A 24,411-nucleotide genomic window follows, 5' to 3' on the forward strand; every position below is an offset into this window, starting at 1 on the left:
GGACGCCCACCCAGAGCAGTTTTACCTGGTTTGTGGTAAGTTCAGTGGATCTTATGGTAACACATTCTCACCGATTTATCGGTTATGGTGTCAACTGTTTAGTTGTCAGTTACGTTATGTGTCAACTTTATTGTCGTCCGTTATGTTATAATGTTATAGGTAATTCTCCATTGTTCATCCTCTCTATCGCTCCTGTTCGCCTCAGGAAAAAACACTGAGGTTTTCTGGGAATATGGAAGGGAGGAGAGTTACTGAAATTTAAATATTCAGTGCCTGTCCTTGCTAACACCATCCATATCCCAAGAGTACTCCAGTGCCCCCTATGGATTCAAAGAAAAGGATTTACCTGGTAAGTACCAAAATCCTATTTTTACACATAACCATCCTGTACCAGCTCATAGAGGATAATACAGTTTTTGCCAAACAACACATGAGTGTTTCGGTCAGTGTATGCCGCCCTTAGACATGATAAATACTCAGCACTTTCACAGTGTACTACACAATTTGTGACTGTAACCACTTTTCTCTAAAGTGATATGTGTGACCCTTCCCATGTACCAGCATTAAGGATCAGAAGATCAACCAACAATCATTTACATTAAGTCAGCATCACACTAGCAGTCAGTCACGTTATACATATATATCATATGAGCATATTAACTACAAACACATCTCAAAGCATGTAGGAGTACATATTACTGAATTCTGTTCTATACAGACCTTTAACGTATTCAGACGCATTGCAAAGAGAACCACAGTAATGTACATAACTTTAGTGCCTATTGCATATGAGTTTTAACTATTCAAACTAACAAAAGTAGATAGAATTTTAGTGCTGTATAACCCGTACTCAGTAGAGTGGGATACAGGGAGACTCACATCGCTTCCAAGATCAATCAATACGTTAGCGAACGCTGAGTGGATAGTGTACACTGCTGCTATGGGAATTTTTAGTGAACACAGACGCTCAGTGAACACACTGTGTATGCAGACGCACCGGTCTGCGACCCGGTCTCCTCGCGGTAAAGCTTAGTGTACACCGATGCAGCAGCCTATGCTGCGACCGAAACCCCTCGTGGTAGCGTCTGAGACGGAAGTGAGGCAACAGTTCATGGCGGGAGACGCACGGAAACTGGTCATGAACTGGGGGGGAGGGGCGACCAGGAGAGCGTCTGACTCCCCACTGCTGACATCAACCCTAGGGATCGCAGCCTCATACAAATCCTGGTGCCTTATGATCCCTAAGGCCTAGTGCTGGAGCACCCGTGGTGACAGCGCGCCAGCTACTGTTTGGTAGTCTCCTCCCAATACAGTGCGGCTGTGTCCCTATTCCCCTTCTAAGTGGAACCGATGCCTTACCTTCTCCCCGTGCTCCGGCCACAGCCTGGTAACGTCTGCTGGACCGGCTAGTATATCCGACACAGACGCCCGTCGAGACAGCACTTGTACCATGGGTAAGCGTTGTTGCGACCAGGCGGAGAGTTGTTGGAGCGACTCTTTCCAATATGCGTGTAAGACGCTGTTAGGAAAGATCACTCAGAAAATATAGTAAGACTATAAAAATAAATTAATATAGCTTAGGGCTGCCAAGAACAGCAGCTCTATGACCATGGTCCGGCTCCTGCCGCACCAAACAAAAAAACTGATTTGCCTGAGTCAGTGAGCGGGGATATATGGACGAGCCCGTTGCATCCTGGGAGAACTGAAAGCTTGTGATCGTTTGGTGCCAATCCGCTGTCGCTCCATCATATCCCAATGTTACCCTGTGGATAACCTGTGGACCCTGCCGAAGAAATGGGACAATTCAGTGTGGTGTGCCACAACTAAGGTTGGAGATAGACAGTCTGCAACCTGGGAATGCTGCCTACTGACATAAGAGGTAATGTACATATGCGGACACCACACTGAAAATAGAATTGCCCTCAATTAATGCATTCATTTCAAGAAGTGAACCAAAGATCAAGAGAATGGAGTCCATCACTTCACTGAGAACTAGCGGCATCTCCAAGGCACACACGGATATGCTATACAAAGGGAATGTAACTGAAGTGCTTACCCTGATGTGAAGAGGATAAATGACTGTAACAATCTAAAAGTTATGAGTCAGGCTATTTACAATATGATAGGCTACAATCCCACGAATATTAGCGAAATTAGGCAATAGTTAAACATCACAGCAAGTCAATCAACATATTTATACTGGACACACAGCAGAGAGAGATAAAATACCAACCAATCAGCTCCTGTCATTTTTCAATTACAGTTGATTAGTACTTAATCTTTCTCCTCTTGCTTTGATAAGTATACCCCTATATATTTTATTATATTAGATAAGGAAAAAAAGGACCAGAAACAGGGGTGGACCATTACATGAGACGAGGCCCAATAACAAACTGTGGGGGTCCCTTTGATGCAGTCTGTGTTCCAACAGACATAATTCTGCTCTTTGCACCATGCACAGAGGCTGCTCTTGCTCAATGAGGCCTTATATGGGCTTACGCTAGGGGTGTGGTATAGAAGATCTACATTCATTAGTCCTACAGTCATTAGGTCGTCCCCATATGGTCGACAGGCACTAGGTCATCATGAACAAAAGGTCGACAGGACAATGGTAGACACTTTTTTTTCATATTTGGGGTTAGTGTGGATAGTTTTGTCATGTGGGACCACCATTTGTAGAAACACTTTGTTCGCCAAGCTTAGGGCAAGCTGTCTCGCTCCGTTTTGCTCACCACAAGGTTACTACAGGTTATGATTTCGGAAATGGATAGTCAAGGAAAGAGCAAATTCAAAAACATAAAAAATATACGTTATGGTAGGAACTTACCGTTGATAACGGTATTTCTCCTAAGTCCACAGGATAACAATGGGATATGAAGAAGCGATAGCAGATTTACATCAATCGGCCAAAGCTTTCCAGCCTCCCAGCATGCATCTATATATCACCGTATGAAGGAGAACATATTACTGAATCATGTTTAAACAGATCTACCGTATTCAGACGCATTGCAAAAGAAACAACAGTACATGTATACAGACTCATATGCAATAGGCACTTATCTAACTATTCATACTCAAAAAGGTAGCTAGAGACTTAGTGCTGTATTACCCCGTACTCAGTAGAGTGAGATACAGGGAGACTCACCTCGCTTCCAGAACCGATCAATACGTTAGCGAACGCTGAGTGGATCCAGACGCTACTAGTGTACACTGCCGCTCCATGAACCTATAGTGAACACAGACGTCTATAAGGGGCTGGGTCCCCTTCGTGTACAGCGGCTGAGTTGGAAGCGAGAAACAGTTTGTGGCAGGAGACTCTGAGGAAACTGGTCATGAACCAGGGGGGGGGGGGGGAGGGGCAACCAGGAGTGCGTCTGACTCCCCACTGCTGACATCAACCCTGGGGATCGCGGGCTCATACTATTTCTGGAGCCTATGATCCCTAAGGCCTAGCGCTGGTGCACCAGAGGTGGCAGACCCGCGTCAGCGACTGTTTGGTAGTCTCCTCCCAAAACAGTGCGGCTGTGTCCGTATTCCCCTTCTAAGTGGAACCAATGCCTTACCGTCTCCCCATGCTCCGGCCACAGCCTGGTAACGTCTGCTGGACCTAGTATATCCGACACAGACGCCCGCCGAAACAGCACTGTACTCGTGGGTAAACTTTGTCGCAACCAGGTGGAGAGATGTTGGAGCGACTCTTTCTAAGGTACGTATAAGACGCTGTTTAGAAAGATTGCTGAGAAAAATAGTAAGACTATAAAAATAAAATAAGAAAGCTTAGGGCTGCTAAAAACCAGCGGCCCACTGACCATGGTCCGGCTCCTGCCGCACCAAACAAAAAACTGATTTGCCTGAGCAAGGAGGCGGGGATATATAGATGGGCCCGTTGCATGCTGGGAGGCCAGAAAGCTTTGACCAACTGGTGTAAATCCGATGTCGCTTCATTATTATATTATTATTATCCTTTATTTATATGGCGCCACAAGGGTTCCGCAGTGCCCAATTACAGAGTACATAAACAAATAAACAGGAAAACAGCAACTTACAGTTGATGACAGTATAGGACAAGTACAGAGTAAATAAACATAGTTACATTAGCAGATGACACTGGAATAAGTATCAGGTGGCAGAAGACTGCTGGATTTGGTGCAGTTGAAGATTATTAAAGTAAGATAATGCTGCATTCACACCGCAAATGCCGGGTCCTACCCGGTAAGACAAACGTGTACTTACCGGGTGGGATCCGGCATTTGCGCTCCGTTGCAGGCTTCCCGACCCGGCAATATACCGGGTCGGTTGCCATGACAACGGAGGCCGCAGCAGCAGCAGGGGCGGGGGTGGAGGCGGCGTCGGGAGATGAGCTCATCTCCAGCGCCGCCTCTCCCTATCTTGTGAATGGGAACCGTGTCGCATCGACACGGCTCCCATTCACACCGCACCTGACCCGGTAATCAACCCGGGTAAAACCCTTCTTTTTTACCGGGTTGATTTACCGGGTCAGGCGACCCGCTAAATCACCCAGTGAGCTTTCACATCGCACACTGACCCGGTTCGACACGGCAATATGCCGTGTCGGTACCGGGTTATTTGTGCGATGTGAAAGGGGTATAAGATAAGCACATGAGGGAAGAGGGCCCTGGTCGTGAGAGCTTACATTCAATATCCCATTGTTATCCTGTGGATAACCTGTGGACCCTGCCGAAGAAACAAAACAATACACGTGTTGATCTTGTGAACCTGTCAACCTTTTCAAATGTCGACCTATAGTCCAGATCCCTTACATTAGTCAGCAAGGGAATTAGAACCACTGCACCTCCCTTGTATCACCAGCAGTATTATTTCTCAGCACTCAACAAAACCAAACACTCAGAGCCTTCCCTCATCTCACCCCAGCTGTAACATTACCTAGACAGGAAGGAGGAAGCTACACTGTTTGCTATAGTGTAAAATAAGGACATAAGGTGAAAGATGTCCCCAACGCAAGGGAAAATACTTATCTTAGTTGTATGTATGTAAACGCCAGAAGCATTACTGGTAAAAAGGGTGAACTAGAAATACTTGCAGCAAGCAAACAGTATGATATTATAGGCATTACTGAAACATGGTGGGACGAATCTCATGATTGGACAGTCAATCTAGAGGGCTATACACTGTTTAGGAGAGACAGACTAAATAAAAAGGGTGGAGGGGTGTGTCTACGTAAAGCAGTTTTTAAAACCTGATATACGGGAAGATATTCAGGAGGGGACTGTAGACACTGTTGAGACATTATGGGTAGAAATTGCATGCAGGGAAAAAGGAATAAAAAAGTTAGTATTGGGTGTATGCTATAGGCCGCCTGGTATCAACGCATCTGATGAGGAATTGTTACTAAAGCAAATTGAAAGAGTAGCAGGAGTAGGAGACATAAGGGGGGTACTCACGGGAGAGATGTGTGCTGAACGATCTTAACACAGACCGCTCAGCACACATCTCTCACCCCGCTCAGCACAGCGCGATGTGCTGAGCGAGGGGGAAAGCCGACGGGGGGCCGCTCACTTCACACAACGGTGAAGTGAGCGACCCGCTAGATTGAGCCTGCATGCAGCTCAATCTAGCATCGGCGATAGCGATGCGCGGGGCCGCGCATCGCTATCGCTGGAGGGCATACACACGGCAGATCCGTGCTTAAAATCTAAGCAATCTAGCAAGATTGCTTAGATTTTAAGCACGGATCTCTCCGTGTGTACCCCCCTTTAGTAGTGATGGGAGATTTTAACTATCCAGAGATAATAAGAATTTACTTACCGATAATTCTATTTCTCGTAGTCCGTAGTGGATGCTAGGGACTCCGTCAGGACCATGGGGAATAGCGGGCTCCGCAGGAGACAGGGCACATCTAAAAAGCTTTTTAGGTCACATGGTGTGTACTGGCTCCTCCCCCTATGACCCTCCTCCAAGCCTCAGTTAGGTACTGTGCCCGGACGAGCGTACACAATAAGGAAGGATCTTGAATCCCGGGTAAGACTCATACCAGCCACACCAATCACACCGTACAACTTGTGATCTGAACCCAGTTAACAGTATGATAACAAAACGAAGTAGCCTCCGAAAAGATGGCTCACAACAATAGTAATAACCCGATTTTTGTAACAATAACTATGTACAAGCATTGCAGACAATCCGCACTTGGGATGGGCGCCCAGCATCCACTACGGACTACGAGAAATAGAATTATCGGTAAGTAAATTCTTATTTTCTCTAACGTCCTAGTGGATGCTGGGGACTCCGTCAGGACCATGGGGATTATACCAAAGCTCCCAAACGGGCGGGAGAGTGCGGATGACTCTGCAGCACCGAATGAGAGAACTCCAGGTCCTCCTTAGCCAGAGTATCAAAATTTGTAAAATTTTACAAACGTGTTCTCCCCTGACCACGTAGCTGCTCGGCAAAGTTGTAATGCCGAGACTCCTCGGGCAGCCGCCCAGGATGAGCCCACCTTCCTTGTGGAATGGGCATCTACATATTTCGTCTGTGGCAGGCCTGCCACAGAATGTGCAAGCTGAATTGTACTACAAATCCAGCGTGCAATAGACTGCTTAGAAGCATGAGCACCCAGCTTGTTGGGTGTATACAGTATAAACAGCAAGTCAGACTTTCTGACTCCAGCCGTCCTAACTATATATATATATATATATATATATATATATATATATATATATATTTTTAGGGCCCTGACCACGTCTAGTAACTTGGAGTCCTCCAAGTCCTTAGTAGCCGCAGGCACCACAAGAGGTTGTTTCAGGTGAAAACGCTGACACCCCTTTATGAAGAAACTGGAGACGAGTCCCAGTTCTGTCCTGTTCAAATGGAAAATTTTAATATGGGCTTTTGTAAGACAAAACCGCCCATTCTGACAATCGCCTGGCCGAGGCCAGGGCTAACAACATGGTCACTTCCCATGTGAGATATTTGTCAACAGCATGGTCACTTTCCATGTGAGATATTTCAAATCCACAGATTTGAGCGGTTCAAACCAATATGATTTTAAGAAATCCCAACACTATGTTGAGATCTCACGGTGCCCCTAGGGGCACAAAAAAGCTGTATATGCAATACAACCTTTACAATCTGGACTTCAGGAACTGAAGTCAATTCTTTCTGGAAGAAAATCTACAGGGCCGAAATTTAAATGTTAATGAACCCCAATTTGAGGTCCAAAACACTCCTGTTTTCAGGAAGTGTAGAAATCGACCTAGTTGAATTTCCGTCGTGGAGCCTTCCTGGCCTCACCCACGCAACATATTTTCACCACATGTGGTGATGACGTTGTGCGGTCACCTCCTTCCTGGCTTTGACCAGGGTAGGTATGACCTCTTATGGAATGCCTTTTCCCCTCAGGATCCGGCATTCAACCGCCATGCCGTCAAACGCAGCCGCGGTAAGTCTTGGAATAGACATGGTACTTGCTGAATCAAGTCCCTTCTTAGCTCCCCAGGCCCTTAGTCCTCTGTGAGCATTTCTTGAAGTTCCGGGTACCAAGTCCCTCTTGGCCAATCCGGAGCCACTAGTATAGTTCATACTCCTCTATGTCTTATAATTCTCAATACCCTGGTTATGAGAAACAGAGGAGGGAACACATACACAGACTGGTACACCCACGGTGTTACCAGAACATCCACAGCTATCGCCTGAAGGTCTCATGACCTGGCGGAATACCTGTCCCGTTTTTTGTTCGGGCGGGACGCCATCATGTCCACCTTTGGTCTTTGCCAACGGTCCACAATCATGTTGAAAAACTTCCCTATGAAGTTTCCACTCTCCCGGGTGGAGGTCATGCCTGCTGAGGAAGTCTGCTTCCCAGTCGTCCACTCCCGGAAAGAACACTGCTGACAGTGCTATCACATGATTTTCCGCCTAGCGAAAAATCCTTGCAGTTTTCACTGCCCTCCTGCTTCTTGTGCCGCCCTTCTGTTTACGTGGGCGACTGCCGTGATGTTATCCCACTGGATCAATACCGGCTGACCTTGAAGCAGAGGTCTAGCTAAGTTTAGAGCATTATAAATTTGCTCTAAGCTTATTTATGCGGAGAGAATTCTCCAGACTTAATCACACTTCCCTGGAAATTTTTTCCCTGTGTGACTGTTCCCCAGCCTCTCAGGCTGGCCTCCGTGGTCACCGGCATCCAATCCTGAATGCCGAATCTGCGGCCCTCTAGAAGATGAGCACTCTGTAATCACCACAGGAGAGACACCCTTTTCCTTGGATATAGGGTTATCCGCTGATGCATCTGAGGATGCGATCCGGACCATTTGTCCAGCAGATCCCACTGAAGAGTTCTTGCGGGAAATCTGCCGAATGGAATTGCTTCGTAATAAGCCACCATTTTTACCAGGACTCTTGTGCAATGATGCACTGACACTTTTCCTGGTTTTAGGAGGATCCCGATTAGCTCGGATAACTCCCTGGTTTTCTCCACTGGGAGAAACACGTTTTTCTGGACTGTGTCCAGAATCTTCCCTAGGAACAGTAGACGTGTCGTCGGAAAAAGCTGCGATTTTGGAATATTTAGAATCCACTCGTGCTGTCGTAGAACTACTTAAGATAGTGCTACTCCGACCTCCAACTGTTCTCTGGACCTTGCCCTTATCAGGAAAGCGTCCATGTTTCTTTTAAGAAAAATCATCATTCCGGCCATTACCTTGGTAAAGACCCGGGGCGCCGTGGACAATCCAAACGGCAGCGTCTGAACTGATAGTGACAGTTCTGTACCAGGAACCTGAAGTACCCTTGGTGAGAAGGGCAAATTTGGACCTGTAGGTAAACGTCCCTGATATCCAGTGACATCATATCGTCCCCTTCTTCCTGGTTCGCTATCACTGCTCCGAGTGACTCCATCTTGATTTGAACGCTTGTATGTAAGTGTTCAAATATTTCAGATCTCACCGAGCCGGTTGGCTTCAGTACCACAATATAGTGTGGAATACTACCCCCTTCCTTGTTGTAAGAAGGGTACTTTGATTATCACCTGCTGGGAATACAGCCTGTGAATTGTGTGAGGGGGAGACGTCTCGAATTTCCAATGTACACCTGGGATATTACATGTAGGATCCCGGAGTTCCCTTGCGAGTGTTGCTGAAACTCTTGAGATGACCCCCTACCGCACCTGAGTCCGCTTGTACGGCCCCAGCGTTATGCTGCGGACTTGGCAGAAGCCGTGAGGAGCTTCTGTTCCTGGGAATGAACTGCTTGCTGCAGTCTTCTTCCCTTTCCTCTCCCCCTGGGCAGATATGACTGGCCTTCGCCCGCCTGCCCGTATGGGGACGAAAGGACTGAGACTGAAAAGACTGTGTCCTTTTCTGCCAATATGTGACTCGGGGTAACAAAAGGTGGATTTTTCAGCTGTTGCCATGGCCACCAGGTCCAATGGACCGCCCCTTTATACGGCAATACTTCCATATGCCGTCTGGAATCTGCCTCACCTGACCACTGTCGTGTCTTCGTCTGGCAGATATGTACATCACATTTACTCTTGATGCCAGAATGCAAATCTGCCTCTGCGCATCACACATATATAGAAATGCATCCTTAAAATGCTCTATAGACAATAAAATCCTGTCCCTGTCAAGGGTATCAAAATTTTCAGTCAGGAAATCCGACCAAGCCCCCTCAGCGCTGCACATCCAGGCTGAGGCGATTGCTGGTCGTAATATAACACCAGTATGTGTGTATATACTGTTATGATATTTTTCAGCTTCCTATCAGCTGGCTCCTTGAGGGCGGCCGTATCTGGAAACGGTAACGCCATGTTTTTTATAAGCGTGTGAGCGCCTTGTCCACCCTAAGGTGTGTTTTCCAACTCGCCCTTACTACTGGCGGGAAAAAGGGTATACCGCCCATAACTTTCTGTCGGAGGAACCCCACGTATCATCACACACTTCATTTAATTTATCTGATTCAGGCAAAACTACAAGTAGTTTTTTCCCACCCTACAAAATACCCTTATTTGTGGTACTTGTGGTATCAGAAATACGTAACACCTCCTTCATTGCCCTTAACATGTAACTTGTGGCCCTAAAGGAAAAATACGTTTGTTTCTTCACCGTCGACACTGGGGTCAGTGTCCGTGTCAGTGTCTGTCGACCGACTGAGGTAAATGGGCGTTTTTACAAGCCCCTGACGGTGTCTGAGACGCCTGGACCGATACTAATTTGTCCGCCGGCTGTCTCATGTCGTCAACCGGCTTGCAGCGTGTTGACATTATCACGTAATTCCATAAGTAAGCCATCCATTCTGGTGTCGACTCCCTAGAGAGTGACATCACCATTACAGGCAATTTTCTCCGTCTCCTCACCAACATTTTCCTCATACATGTCGACACACACGTACCGACCTACAGCACACACATACAGGGAATGCTCTGATAGAGGACAGGACCCACTAGCCCTTTGGGGAGACAGAGGGAGAGTTTGCCAGCACACACCAAAAGCGCCATAATGTATATAACAACCCTAGAAGGTGTTGTTTCTATATATGGGCTCTTAATATATAATTATATCGCCAATTTATGCCCCCCTTCTCTTTAACCCTGTTTCTGTAGTGCAGGGGAGAGTGGGAGCCTTCCTCACCAGCGGAGCTGGTCAGGAAAATGGCGCTGAGTGCTGAGGAGAATAAGCTCCGCCCCTTTCACGGCGGGCTTTTCTCCCGGTTATTAGGAAAACTGGCCTGGGTTAAATACATCACATATAGCCATTAAGGCTATATGTATGTATTTATTTGCCAAATAGGTATTTATATTGCTGCCCAGGGCGCCCCCAGCAGCGCCCTGCACCCTCCGTGACCGTGTCAGTGAGCCGTGTAGCAACAATGGCGCACAGCTGCAGTGCTGTGCGCTACCTCTCTGAAGACTGTGAAGTCTTCTGCCGCCTGTTTCCGGACCTCCGTTCCGCCGTCTTTCTTCAGCGTCTGTAAGGGGGATCGGCGGCGCGGCTCCGGGACGAACCCCAGGCTGACCTGTGTTCCGACTCCCTCTGGAGCTCAGTGTCCAGTAGCCTAAAACTTCAATCCTCCTGCACGCAGGTGAGTTGCAAGTCTCTCCCCTAAGTCCCTCGTTGCAGTGATCCTGTCGCCAGCAGGAATCACTGATTAGAAACCTAAAAAAAAACTTTACTAAACAGCTCCTTAAGAGAGCCATCCAGTTTGCACCCTTCTCGGACGGGCACAAAAACCTAACTGAGGCTTGGAGGAGGGTCATAGGGGGAGGAGCCAGTACACACCATGTGACCTAAAAAGCTTTTTAGATGTGCCCTGTCTCCTGCGGAGCCCGCTATTCCCCATGGTCCTGACGGAGTCCCCAGCATCCACTAGGACGTTAGAGAAAAACTGGAAAAACGATTCATGTGACACTGCTAGGGGCAATATGTTTTTAAACACACTTAATGATAACTACTTAGTTCAACTAATTGAGGAACCAACTAGGTACAATGCAATCTTAGACCTGGTATTAACAAACAATGGGGATTTGGTATCAGGTATTATAGTAGTGGAACCCATAGGAAACAGCGACTACAATATGGTCACATTCAATATCAGTTTCCATGAACAGCCCTATACTGGCTCAACTAGGACTCTAAACTTTAGCAAAGCAAATTTTGATAAGATGAGGGTATTTTTCAGGGATATTGAATGGGAAGGTTTGTTTTTAGGAAAAAATACTACGGAGAAATGGGAGGTACTAAAATTCCTGCTAGCTAAAAATACACTCAAATTTATTCCTACGAGCAGCAAAAAAAGGAATAAAAATCATAAACCGATGTGGCTTAACAAAAAGATTAAGGAACTTATAGGCAAGAAAAGGCGAGCATTTAAAAAATACAAATCTGACGGGGAAACAGAGTCATTTCAGCACTATAAGGAATGTAACAAAATTTGCAAAAAGGAAATAAGAGCGGCTAAAGTAGAAACTGAAAAACTAGTAGCAAAGAAAACGCAAAGCGAATCCAAAAAAATTCTTTAAATACATTAATAGCAAGAGATTAAAGAAGGAGAGTATAGGCCCTTTAAAAGACAAGTTGGGAGTCTTAAGCAAAAATGATAATGACATAGCGGACACACTAAATGAGTTTTTTTCAACAGTATTTACTAGAGAGGACCCAATTCAGGGACTAACATATAATCTCAATAATGAGAATATCCCACTGATAGGTACTTATTTAAGCGAGGAAGTAGTCTGTGACCGATTAAAACATTTAAAGATTAATAAGTCACCAGGTCCCGATGGTATTCACCCAAGAGTTCTAATGGAGCTTCATTCTGAACTTGCAAAACCGCTATTTTTGATCTTTAAGGATTCAGTAATATCAGGTATGGTTCCCAAAGACTGGCGTATAGCGGAAGTAGTGCCTATATTAAAAAAGGGAAGTAAAGCTGAACCAGGTAATTATAGACCAGTTAGTCTTACATCTATAGTGGGGAAAGTATTGGAAGGTATTCTAAGAGATAGTATTCAGAAGTTCCTTGAAGTCAATAAAGTCATTAAAAGGAATCAACATGGGTTTATGAAGGACAGATCCTGTCAAACCAACTTACTTGGCTTTTATGAAACAGTAAGCGCAAACCTAGATCAGGGTAAAGAGGTGGATGTAATCTTTTTAGATTTTGCCAAAGCGTTCGATACTGTACCACACATGAGACTTATCTACAAGCTACAAGAATCAGGGCTAGGAAGCACAATATGCACTTGGGTCAAAAACTGGTTAGATAATAGGGAGCAGCGCGTTGTGGTTAATGGATCTTTTTCAACTTGGACTGAAGTGCTAAGTGGTGTGCCGCAAGGATAAGTATTAGGACCGCTATTGTTCAATATTTTCATTAACGACCTAACAGAAGGTCTAGAGAGCATGGTGTCAATTTTTGCAGATGATACCAAATTGTGTAAAGTTATAAATGCGGAGGGGGATGCTGAGTCGCTTCAGAATGACTTAGTTAAATTAGAAGCTTGGGCAGCGAAATGGAGAATGCGCTTCAATACAGACAAGTGTAAGGTAATGCACTGTGGTAACAAGAACAAAAATAACACCTACCTACTAAATGGGGTAAAATTAGGGGATTCTGTACTGGAAAAGGACTTAGGTGTCCTCATAGATAGCAAACTAAGCAGTAATATCCAAAGTAGGACTGCAGCAAAGAAGATATTAGATGCATAAAACGGGGAATTGATGCTAGGGACGAGAGTATTATACTCCCGTTATATAAATCACTTGTGAGGCCACACCTTGAATACTGTGTACAATTCTGGGCACCTTACTACAAAAAGGATATCCTGGAGCTAGAAAAGATTCAAAGGCGGGCGACCAAACTAATTAAGGGTATGATGACGCTGGAATACGAGACTAGGCATGTTTACACTGGAAAAGAGGAGATTAAGAGGGGACATGATCAACATTTACAAATATATAAGGGGACAATATATAGATCTTGCGCAGGACATGTTTTTGGTTAGATCAACACAGAGAACTTGTGGACACTCGCTCAGGTTAGAGGAGAGGAGATTCCACACAATACGGCGTAAAGGCTTTTTTACGGTAAGGACGATACGTGTTTGGAATTTCCTGCCTGAGGGAGTTATAATGGCCAACTCAGTCAACACCTTTAAGAATGGGTTAGATAAATTCCTAATGGATAAGGATATCCAGGGTTACGGGGCATAGTCACGCACTATGGTTATTATAAAAAAAGAGGGGTTAATCGGAACGGCAGTCCGCAACTTCAGTCAAAATTTTATACAAAATAATCGTGCATAGGAAACCACAAATAGGTTGAACCCGATGGACAATTGTATTTTTTCAACCTTAGATACTATGACTGTTTGGGAAGAAAGCATTATGGGACCATTTTGGGACATATGGAAGACCGAAGGAAAACGGCTTAAAAATGAACGTTATGGTAAGAACTTACCGTTGATAACGTGATTTCTCTTATGTCCACAGGTATCCACAGGATAACATTGGGATATTGTCGAGCGACAGCGAAAATGGCACCAACACGGTCACAAGCTTTCTGGCCTCCCAGGATGCATTGGGGCCTCCACTATATAGTCCCGCCCACTGACTCAGTCAGATCAGTTCTTTCCACAGCGATTATAGGCAGGAACATTAGGTAGAGACCTGTACAGGCGATAAGAACACACATGCACACCCTTCCATACAAGAAGGAAGAGGTTTTTAGTGTTTGTCTAGATCCTCAAATCAGATGCGTCCGGGTGGGATCCCTGTGGATACTTGTGGACATAAGAGAAATCACGTTATCAACGGTAAGTTCTTACCATAACGTTCATTTCTCTGGCTGGGTCCACAGGATTATCCACAGGATAACATTGGGATTCCCAAAGCCATTTTAGTGGTGGGGACGCTCCTGATTGCACAGGAGGACCTTTCGCCCGAAGTCTGCGTCATGAGAGGCAAAAGTATCCAAGGCATAATGTCTGATGAATGTGTTTATGGAAGACCATGTGGCTGCCTTACATATCTGTTCTGCTGATGCACCCTGTTGTGCTGCCCAAGGAGGACCTACCTTACATGTAGAGTGTGCAGAGACATTAGCCGGAATAGGGAGATCTGCATGAGAATAAGCTTCAGATATTACCATTCGGAGCCATCTCGCCAGCGTCTGTTTACTAGCAGGCCAACCTCTCCTATGGAATCCGTAGAGGATGAAGAGGGAATCTGTTTTCCTGATGGCACTAGTACGATCTATGTAGATTTTTAAAGACCGGACCACGTCCAGTGACGCTTCTCCCGCAGATAGTCCCGATACCTGAAAAGCTGGGACTACAATCTCTTCATTCAGGTGAAACTTTGACACCACCTTTGGAAGATAACTAGATCTCGTTCTGAGAACTGCTCTGTCTGGAAAAAAACTTAGGAAAGGAGACTTACATGATAATGCTCCTAAATCTGACACTCTTCTGGCTGACGCCATTGCCAGTAAAAAAAGAACTTTAACCGTTAACCACTTAAGATCTGCTCTCTCAAGTGGTTCAAACAAAGGACCCTGGAGAAATTTAAGAACTAAATTCAAATCCCAGGGAGCTGCAGGAGGAACAAATGGAGGTTGAATATGTACTACCCCTTGGAAAAAAGTACGTACATCCTGTAGGTCAGCAATCTTCTGCTGAAACCATACAGTCAACGCTGAGACTTGCACCCTCAAGGAAGCAACCTTCAACCCTTTATCCAATCCTGCCTGCAGGAAATCCAAAATTCTAGCTACTTTAAAAGATCTCTGATTATAATTTTTTTCCAGAACACCAATGAATATAGGCTTGCCATATTCTATGATATACACGGGCCGAAGACGGCTTTCTTGCTCTAAGCATGGTTTGGATTACCTGCTTTGAAAATCCTTTAGCCTCTAAGATAGAGGTTTCAACAGCCACGCCGTCAAAGACAGGCGATCCAGATGACTGTAACAACAAGGACCCTGCATTAACAGATCTGGATGTTGAGGGAGCAGTATCGGTGCTTCCACGGACATTCTCAACAGATCTGTGTACCAATGCCTTCTTGGCCAAGCTGGAGCTATTAGAATGATTGCTCCTTTTGCCCGTTTTATCTTTCTCACTACTCTGGGTAACAGAGATATTGGAGGGAACAGATATGCCAGCTGAAACCTCCATTCCACTGACATTGCGTCTACCAGGACCGCTCCTGGGTCCCTTGTTCTTGATCCGCACCTCGGAACTTTGTTGTTTAGACGAGACGCCATAAGGTCTATCTCCGGTAGACCCCATCTGTTCACCAGTGTCTGAAACACTTCTGGGTGTAGTGCCCATTCGGTTTCCTGAATGGTGTGCCGACTGAGAAAATCCGCTTCCCAATTTAGTACACCCGGGACAAATACTGCTGACAATGCTGGGAGATGGAGTTCCGCCCATTTTAGAATGGGAGTTACTTCCTCCATCAGACTCTTGCTGTGAGTTCCTCCTTGATGATTGAGGTATGCTACTGCCGTCGCATTGTCTGAGCGGATCTGGACTGGTCTTCCTTGTAGATTGTCATTTGCCTGAACTAGGGCCAAGTAAATGGCTCTTATTTCTAACAGATTTATCGGCAGGCGACTTTCCCTTGCGGTCCATTTTCCCTGGAACCATAGGCTTCCGAGTACCGCCCCCCAACCTTGCAGGCTGGCATCTGTCGTCAGGACTTGCCACTCTTTTATCCAAAAGGGTCTCCCCTTGTTTAAATGGTCTGTCTGTAGCCACCATGCTAGAGACCTTTTTACATTTACTGGAATCTTTATCATCTGCTTCTTTATTGTTTGATGATTTCCATTCCATTTGGTCAAAATGAGATGCTGCAACGGTCTGGAGTGGAATTGCGCATATTCCACCATGTCGAACGGTGATACCATCAGACCCAACAGTCGCATTGCTGCATGGACTGACATTGTCTGGGCTTGCAATGCTTCCTGAGCCATGACCTGCACCTTGACTATTTTCTTCTCTGGTAAGAGAACTCTCTGTAGGTCTGAATCCAATATGGCTCCCAAATGAACCATCCGCTGTGACGGATTCAGGGACGACTTCTCCCAATTTATGAGCCACCCGTGTCTCTGTAAACAAACTATCGTCTGTTGGAGATGGCTCAACAGTAAATCTTGCGACTGTGCTAAGATTAATAGGTCGTCTAGGTATGGGAATATCCTTATACCTTTTTTGCGCAGACAAGCTGCCATAACCACCATGATCTTGGTAAACACCCTGGGTGCTGTAGCTAGCCCGGAGGGCAGAGCTTGGAACTGGAAGTGTTCCTTGAGGATGGCAAACCTGAGGTAACATTGATGTGATAGTGCTATAGGCACATGTAGGTAAGCATCCCGTACATCCAGCGATACCATATAGTCTCCCGGTTCCATAGCCAACATTATGGAGCGTAACGTCTCCATGTGGAACTTCGGGATCCATATGTAATTGTTCCACATCTTCAGATTTAGAATTGGTCGGTATGACCCATTTGGTTTCTAGATTAGAAACAGATTGGAGTAATACCCCTGTCCCTTTTGTGATGGAGGTACTGGGACAATCACACCTGACTGCAGTAATCTTTGGACTGCTTCTTGCAGGGCATTGGCCTTCGACTCTATACGAGACGGGCTGGTGCAAAAAAATCTTTGAGGAGGCTGCCTCCTGAATGGGAACCCATACCCCTGAAATACTACCTTCTGCACCCAGGCATCTGTTGTTGACTGTTGCCATGTGTGTGCAAATTTCAGGAGTCGGCCCCCAACCCTGGAATCCTCCAGGCGGAGGCCCGTCTCTTCAGGCTGAGGGTTTCTGTTCAGGTTTGGAAGCTGGCTTCTTGCTAGCCCACTGCTTCCTACCCCTGGATTTAAACTGGGGTTGTTTAGGCTCCTCTTTACCTTTCGCTTTGCTTTGCCAGCGAAATGAGCGAAATTTTAAACCCTTGGACTTAGGGTTGTAGGTAGCCGGAAATCTGACCTTCTTCGATTCAGCCTCTGACTCTAGGATATCCGATAAAGGTTTTCCAAATAATATATTACCCACGAAAGGCAATGCTTCCAATTCCTTCTTGGACTCCGCATCTGCCTTCCAGGTCCGTAGCCAGACTGCTCTGCGAGCGACTACAGCCAGGGCTGAAGCTTTAGAAGCAACAGTGCCTACATCAATGGCTGCTTCTTCTAAATACTGGGCAGATTGTCTTAAACGGCAAAGACGATCCTCTTGCTCCCTAGTAGGAGAGGGGATGTCATTCTCTAGTTCCTCTATCCATTCGCCCATTGCCTTTGCTACCCAGGCCGAAGCCATAGCAGGTCTTACCACTGCACCCACAAGAGAAAAAATATTTTTCAATAGGCTCTCTACCCTCCTGTCTGTGACATCATTCAAAGAGGTAGATGACAGTGGCAAAGCAGATTTGTGCACGAGTCGCAGAACATGTGCATCTACCTTTGGAGGAACTTCTCTCTTCGAACAATCTCCAGCAGGAAATGGATAATAAGAATCCCATCATACTTTTTACCGGGCGCTGCCCAAGACTCATCCATCATCATTTCCGTCAACTCCTCTGACGCTGGAAATTCAGCTTTCACTGACTTTGTTCATTTGAATACAGGTGCTTTTGCTTTTAACGCTGTCTTGGCTGGTTCTTCCAGAGAAAGCACAGCCTTTACTGCATTAATGAGTTCAGCTACATCATCTGAACTAAAGCTCTGCGACTGATCATCATACGGAGTTGAATCTATTGTTTCCGCATCATCATCCGATGTATCCTCTTGTGTAGTCTGCCATACAGACATATCTGTCTTAATCTTACCTACCCCTTGGTTGCTTGTAGAGGCTACTGGAACCAAACCATAGGAAGGGAGCTGCATGTATGGGTTCATAGTGTAACCTAACCCTTGAGGGGGTGCTACTGGAGCTAACCTGTCCGCTATTGAAGACAGAGTCTTTGCGAACATATTCCATGGTGGCTCTACTGGAGGTTGAACTAACTCCTGTTTTTTACTTCGCTGAAAAGCGAAACAGTTTGCACACAAACCCTCATAAGTGACCAATTGAATCATATCAATTACCCCTGACTTACCAGATAAGCATGTTAGGGCTGTAGGATTGCTTGACAAATTCTCCTTATCACTTTTGCCGCTCACAGACATTTTTTCTGATATTGACTCCACAATTTTGTGACTGAACCACACCCTATAATCAGTATATAGAGGTGAAATCAATCTGACCACAGTGCACTTGATTTGAGGGTCAGAACAGGACTGACATTACACAGAAAAGTCAGCACACATACTAGCAGTCAGTCACATGTTAAAGCATTAGACATTGTCATATGAGAATACAACCTCCATAATAACTTATACATAAGTAGGAAAATTGTACTTCTGTTTAACTGGTACTTTTTCAACATAACATGCAGAAAACACAGTAATATACAGGTCTCATATGCAATAGGTACTAAAAATTAACAGTGCACACTAAGAAGTAGAAGGAATTTTTAGTACTGTATACCCTGCCTCCAGGGAGCGGGATACAGGGAGACTCACCACACTTCCATATCCAAGCAAAGACGCTCGTAAGACGCCGAGTGGATTCAGACGCTACTGGTGTACACTGCCGCTCTTGGTACCTGATAACGGACACGGACGCTGAGCGACTCAACGTGCATGCAGACACTAAAGGCCTGCGACTCGGTCTGTGCGGGTTTATATCCAGTGTACACAACCGCAGCGTCTAAGCTGCGACCGAGTACCCTCGTGGTAGCGTCTGAGCCAGAAGTGAGGTCATTCAGTTCATGAAACGAGAGACACGCGGGAACTGGCCATGAACTCGGAGGAGGGACGGCCAGGAGAGCGTCTGAAACTCCCTGTTGACTTAAACTCCCAGGATCGCGGCCTCACCTAGTCCTGGCGCCTATGATCCCCAGAGCTTAGCGCTGTCACACTCGAGATGTTCGGCGCATCAACACACTGTTTGCAGTCTCCACCAAATCAGTGTAGCTGTGTCCTGACCCCTCTAGTAAGAGGAAGCCCATAGACTCACCGTCTCCCCATGCTCCGGCCACAGCCTGGTAACGTCTGCTGGACCTGCTAGAACATCCGACACAGACGCCCGTCGAGACAGCACTGTACCGCGAAGGTAAGCGTTGTTGCGACCTGGTGGGGAGTTGTTGGAGCGACTCTTTCTAATATGCGTTTAAGACGCTGTTAAGAGAAGTCGCTCAAAAACCAAAACAGTAAGTCTATAAAAATTTTAAGTAAAGAAAACTTGAGGCTGCTTTCACAGCAGCCCTGTGACCATGCGGCTCCTGCCGCACCAAGCAAAAAACTGATCTGACTGAGTCAGTGGGCGGGACTATATAGTGGAGGCCCCAATGCATCCTGGGAGGCCAGAAAGCTTGTGACCGTGTTGGTGCCATTTTCGCTGTCGCTCGACAATATCCCAATGTTATCCTGTGGATAATCCTGTGGACCCAGCCAGAGAAACATTACTTTGTAGATATAATAGAGGAATTAGTATTAAACACCTGCAAGGATGTATAACATAACAGACCCAACCTGACTAGCTTAGATATTTAGACAATTCAAGTGAGATCAACAGTGCTCACGAGTTATATTGCATCTTTAAGGGAAAATACATCATAAAATATAATTCTGTATTACTGAATAAAGGAATAAACTATAGAGCATTAGGATGTGACTTTCCCGGGACAAGTGTCGCTCCTTCACACTATGGAGCAGCATGTACAGACATATTGGAGGAACAGGTAAGAGGGTTACACACAGTATGCTGTACAGATAATAAGGCGCCCGATCTTCTCCGCCCGCTGAGGTCACCGCTGTCCCACTCCTCAGCTAGTGCCATATACTTCCACTACCGCGTGCGTTCCCCACCTCGCTTCCAGGAGGTGATGCTTTGACAGTACTTCCGGATGCGATCCACGCCTCACTCTCGGGATGAAACGCTTGGTGAACACTTCCGGTTGCGTTTCAAGGCTTGTTTCCGGTTGCGTTCCAAACTCGGGGTCTCCTTCGGTTACAGCGTTTGTCGTCAGCTGGGGCTACCAAGTTTGGGCAAGGACCCTTAAGCAAATTGTATCCTGGAGTGGCAGCCGTCATCGTCACCCATCGGATCCAAGGACGTTACCCAGAGATGCCCTGCGGCCTGTGAGTAGCAGATGTGCTGGTTACCCAGGTTACACTCTACAGAATCGGGGTTTAGTCTTAGAGACAAGTGGTATTCTGCGCCAGGGTCAGACTGAAGTTCTTGCTTGGCATTCACCTTGTGGGTCATTTGCTATTCCTCTTGTGGATTGTTTAGCTTTCCTCTTTGGGGTTGTCTGGCTTTGGATTTCGTTTGTGTTTGCTCTGGTGGGTCATCTGGCGTAGCCCTAGAGGTTCCTCTGATGTTGCCTAGAGGGTCGCCTGGCACTGCCGTAGAGGTTCTTCTGGCATTGCCCTGGAGCAGTGTTTCCAAACCTCGGTCATAAAGGCATGCTAACTTTCCGGGTTTTAGTGATATCCATGCTTGAGGACTGATGGTTAAATCAGAATAACTGAGGTACATAGGTGTGCGCAGGACGGACACACGGGTGCCGCTCTGGGACTCCCCCCTCCACCGTGTCACAGACTACCTCCTCAACCCCTTGCTTTGGGACATAGACTGCTCACCTGGGCTGCCCAGGTAAGCAGTCTATGTCCTGGAGGGAGGGTAGAGGAGAATAGTCCATAATTGTGGTGGAGGGGGTAAGCGCAAAAGTGGCACAGTGTCGGTTCTGCGCATGCCCATGCTGAGGTACCAATTAAGTCACCTGTGCCGAAGTATGGCTATCCTCAAAACCTTAACTGTTCGTGTCCCTTGAGGACTGTGGTTGGGAATCCCTGCCATAGAGGTCTGTCTTGCATTTGGTTCATCTTGCATTGCCTTAGTGTAGTGATGGCTAACCTTGACACTCCAGCTGTTGTTGAACTACATATCCCAGCATGCCCTGCTACAGTTTTGTTATTTGGCCATGCTAAAACTGATGCATGGCATGCTGGGATGTGTAGTTCAACAACAGCTGGAGTGTCAAGGTTAGCTATCAAGGCCTTAGTGGCTGGCCTGGAATAAGATGTTCCCTTAGTGCAGTGTTTTTCAACCACTGTGCCGTGGCACACTAGTGTGCCCTGAGCAGTCTCCAGGTGTGCCGCCGAGCAGTCTCCAGGTGTGCCGCCATAGAAGCACAGCCAGGCCCGTCAGTGTTTTGCCGCTACTGAGGCCCTGTAATGATCAATACTGGTGGGTTTAGTGGTTTCAGAGCCAGTTCTAATTTTGGGCCCGGGCAGTGTTGGGCTCTTCTGTCTTTCTCAGATGTGGCTTATGCGTTACCTATGGAGAAGCTGCGACATGACGTCCTAGGACACGCAACTGCACCATGCATCACCATTATATTTGAATGTGCCTTGGCAATATTTAAATCTTGTTCAGTGTGCCGCGAGTTGTAAAAGGTTGAAAATCTCTGCCTTAGTGGAACATCAGCTGTTCTCTTAGAGGGAAGTAGTAGAGACAGTGGTACCTACTGCACTGGATTGTAATGTCTTTATGCATAAACTGATATATTACTCAGTGTACATTGAGGGGATCATAGCACAAACAAATTACATGGAATTACATCAGATTGCATGAATGTTATTTTGGATCATACAGCTGGTTATAATGGTAATAACCTATGCAGGAAACTCTTGAATTAAGTGTGGGGTTGTCGGATAGGTGATGTAGTCAGGATCCCGACGTTCAGAATCCCGACAAAGTAATCTTGATGGATTAGAGTTAATTTTAGTGTTAGGTTGCTAAAGGAGATGGTTAGGTTGAGGCTGTGGGACGGGTGGGTTAGGGTTAGGCTGAGGCTGCGGGAGGGGTGGGATAGGGTTCGATCCAATGGGATTCCACTTTTGGGATTCTGACTGCCAGCATGTCGTACCCAACCCGGCAGATAGAGCTGTTAATGTACATACATTTACATATGCTGCATTGCAGGTAGTTATTATGCATACTGCATTTTGTAAAATAAAAGATGCAGACATGAACCTGAATAAATTGCTATGGGACCATTTGGTATGTCCAATTTTTATGTGTGTCAGAGGTCAAGTGAGTCATCTCACTGATCTGCCTAATAGAAGTGACTTTCAGTTTTAAAGCTGGGTTTATTGGGAGAAGCCGCATATTGAGACAATGATGTTTCACATGCTGCCATTATGTGATGTTTCCTGTCCTGGTTAAACTGTTAATATTTTACATATAGCATGCCATATGTGCATACAGAAGAACAAATATGCCAGCTATAAATAGGATATTTACCCCTTTACTTGTTTGCAGCATTGTCCGATGATTTTACTCCTGTGTTTTCTACTTTTCCAAGCAGGGTTCTGGTTATTGCAACATGTTGCTTAGATATGTACAACTAAAGGCCCCCATACAAGGGTCCAATTTGGCTCTGGTTTCATCTGCACGTCCAACTTCCGACTTGGGGCGGGGAACGGGATTGCATGCGCTATGTCACATGCAAAAGGACCGCATGCGATCCTGCCGCCTGGGAAGATCCCGGACGGCTCAAGAGGCATCGGCTGCGATTCCTTTAGGGACTGTTTCAAAGTTGCATGCTAAAAGCACAGCAGCTATGTCTTTGGACGCAAATGCTCTGTGAAAACATGCTATGGAAAGTAGGAGGTGTCTGAAGGGATAAGACATCCATTGCTGATATTGCAGATCCGAGTGCTACGTGCTAAGAGGCAGCATTGGATCAACATCCTGACCATCAGTCATTTGCGTAACCCTAGGGGTCTCAGAATATCTGCTACATCTCTGCTGCCATCTGTGTTGGAAGATGCAGACATTGGCTTCGGCACCCCCCCTCCGTTTTGGGAAACTGTAAGCAATCTCTGTGCAGATTTCAGTCAGAGAGTAACCCATGAGGTTACGCAGACCAGCCGCCGCAGTTTCATCACTGAGGCCAGGAAATCTTTGTTGAAGGGTAGGAGACCCTGGCCTCGGCGCTCCCACAAAACTGAGGCTGTTGCCAGCTGAAGACTGTCAATCAACTAACATCTGCAGCCGTACTGCGTCCAATGACGCAGGATTCATAATGCACATGCACAGTACGGGTCCAACGCATGAGCAGTGTGCCAAACAGTGGTACATTGTGTCCTACACCCTGCGACTGGAACTGAATAGCTCTCATTGATTGCAAAAATAGTGGATTGGCAATTTATTTTATTTTTTTGTTTGTTTGATTGATTGTTAGTTTGTTTTTAAATCGACCAAGCTACTGTAGAATTAAAGCAGATTGAAGGTGTCTTTTTTTTGTTTTTGTTTTTTTAATTGTTCTTTCAGGAAATGCCTATATGTTAATGCTCAAAGTTGATGTTTAAATAATTAAATGTTTTGTTTTTTTTTTGTCTACCCCCCCCCTTTTAATTGCAGATGGTAAATATCAGGTTGTAGAAATGTCATAGCAGAGCATGCTGCCTCCGCACTATGGAAAATGTCAGAGGTTGAATTTGAGAGTTCATGTGGTTGGGAAGCAAAGTAATGTGAAAAGTCAGTGCTACAAACGGTACCTGGTACAGAGAATCAAATGGAGGATACAATTAAGGAAACCACTTCCGATGAGAACAGAGCTGGACGTGATTCTAGCTGCATCCAAGTTGAGGTGACCTACATGATGAATGATAATTCTCTGAGTACTGCTGAACAGCCAGAGTCAAGGTCTTCTGAAATGGAATTTACTAATAATTCTGGCAAGTGGTTCATATTCTAATGCTTGCTTGTATGTTATGGTTCTCTTACGTCCTAGAGGATACTGGGGTCCACATTAGTACCGTGGGGTATAGTCGGGTCCACTAGGAGCCATGGGCATTTTAAGAAATTGATAG

At 45.9% G+C, this 24,411-nt stretch overlaps 2 protein-coding genes across 8 annotated transcripts in view; one reads left to right on the forward strand and one right to left on the reverse strand.

The window, feature by feature from the left end:
• Positions 1-20,496, reverse strand: part of LOC134944950 (mitochondrial chaperone BCS1) — a 158,937-nt gene extending 138,441 nt beyond the window's left edge. For 3 of the 5 annotated variants that reach the window (XM_063933902.1, XM_063933901.1, XM_063933898.1), the window contains exon 1: positions 20,285-20,496. The gene's annotated coding sequence lies outside the window, so the exon portion shown is untranslated. Of the gene's footprint in view, positions 1-2,827; positions 2,936-20,284 lie in introns of all 5 variants that reach the window. The other 2 variants (XM_063933899.1, XM_063933900.1) reach the window with 2 other exon arrangements.
• A 26-nt stretch (positions 20,497-20,522) lies between these two features.
• ZNF142 (zinc finger protein 142) overlaps positions 20,523-24,411 on the forward strand; it is an 84,130-nt gene continuing 80,241 nt past the window's right edge. The window contains exons 1-2 of one of the 3 annotated variants that reach the window (XM_063933894.1): positions 20,523-20,667; positions 23,960-24,276. In XM_063933894.1, coding sequence (XP_063789964.1) covers positions 24,114-24,276 — 163 coding nt within the window. In that variant the 5' untranslated portion in view covers positions 20,523-20,667; positions 23,960-24,113. Of the gene's footprint in view, positions 20,668-20,736; positions 20,786-23,959; positions 24,277-24,411 lie in introns of those variants that run through there. The other 2 variants (XM_063933895.1, XM_063933896.1) reach the window with 2 other exon arrangements.

Source organism: Pseudophryne corroboree, chromosome 7, assembly GCF_028390025.1.
Source record: "Pseudophryne corroboree isolate aPseCor3 chromosome 7, aPseCor3.hap2, whole genome shotgun sequence".
Classification (NCBI taxonomy): domain Eukaryota; kingdom Metazoa; phylum Chordata; class Amphibia; order Anura; family Myobatrachidae; genus Pseudophryne; species Pseudophryne corroboree.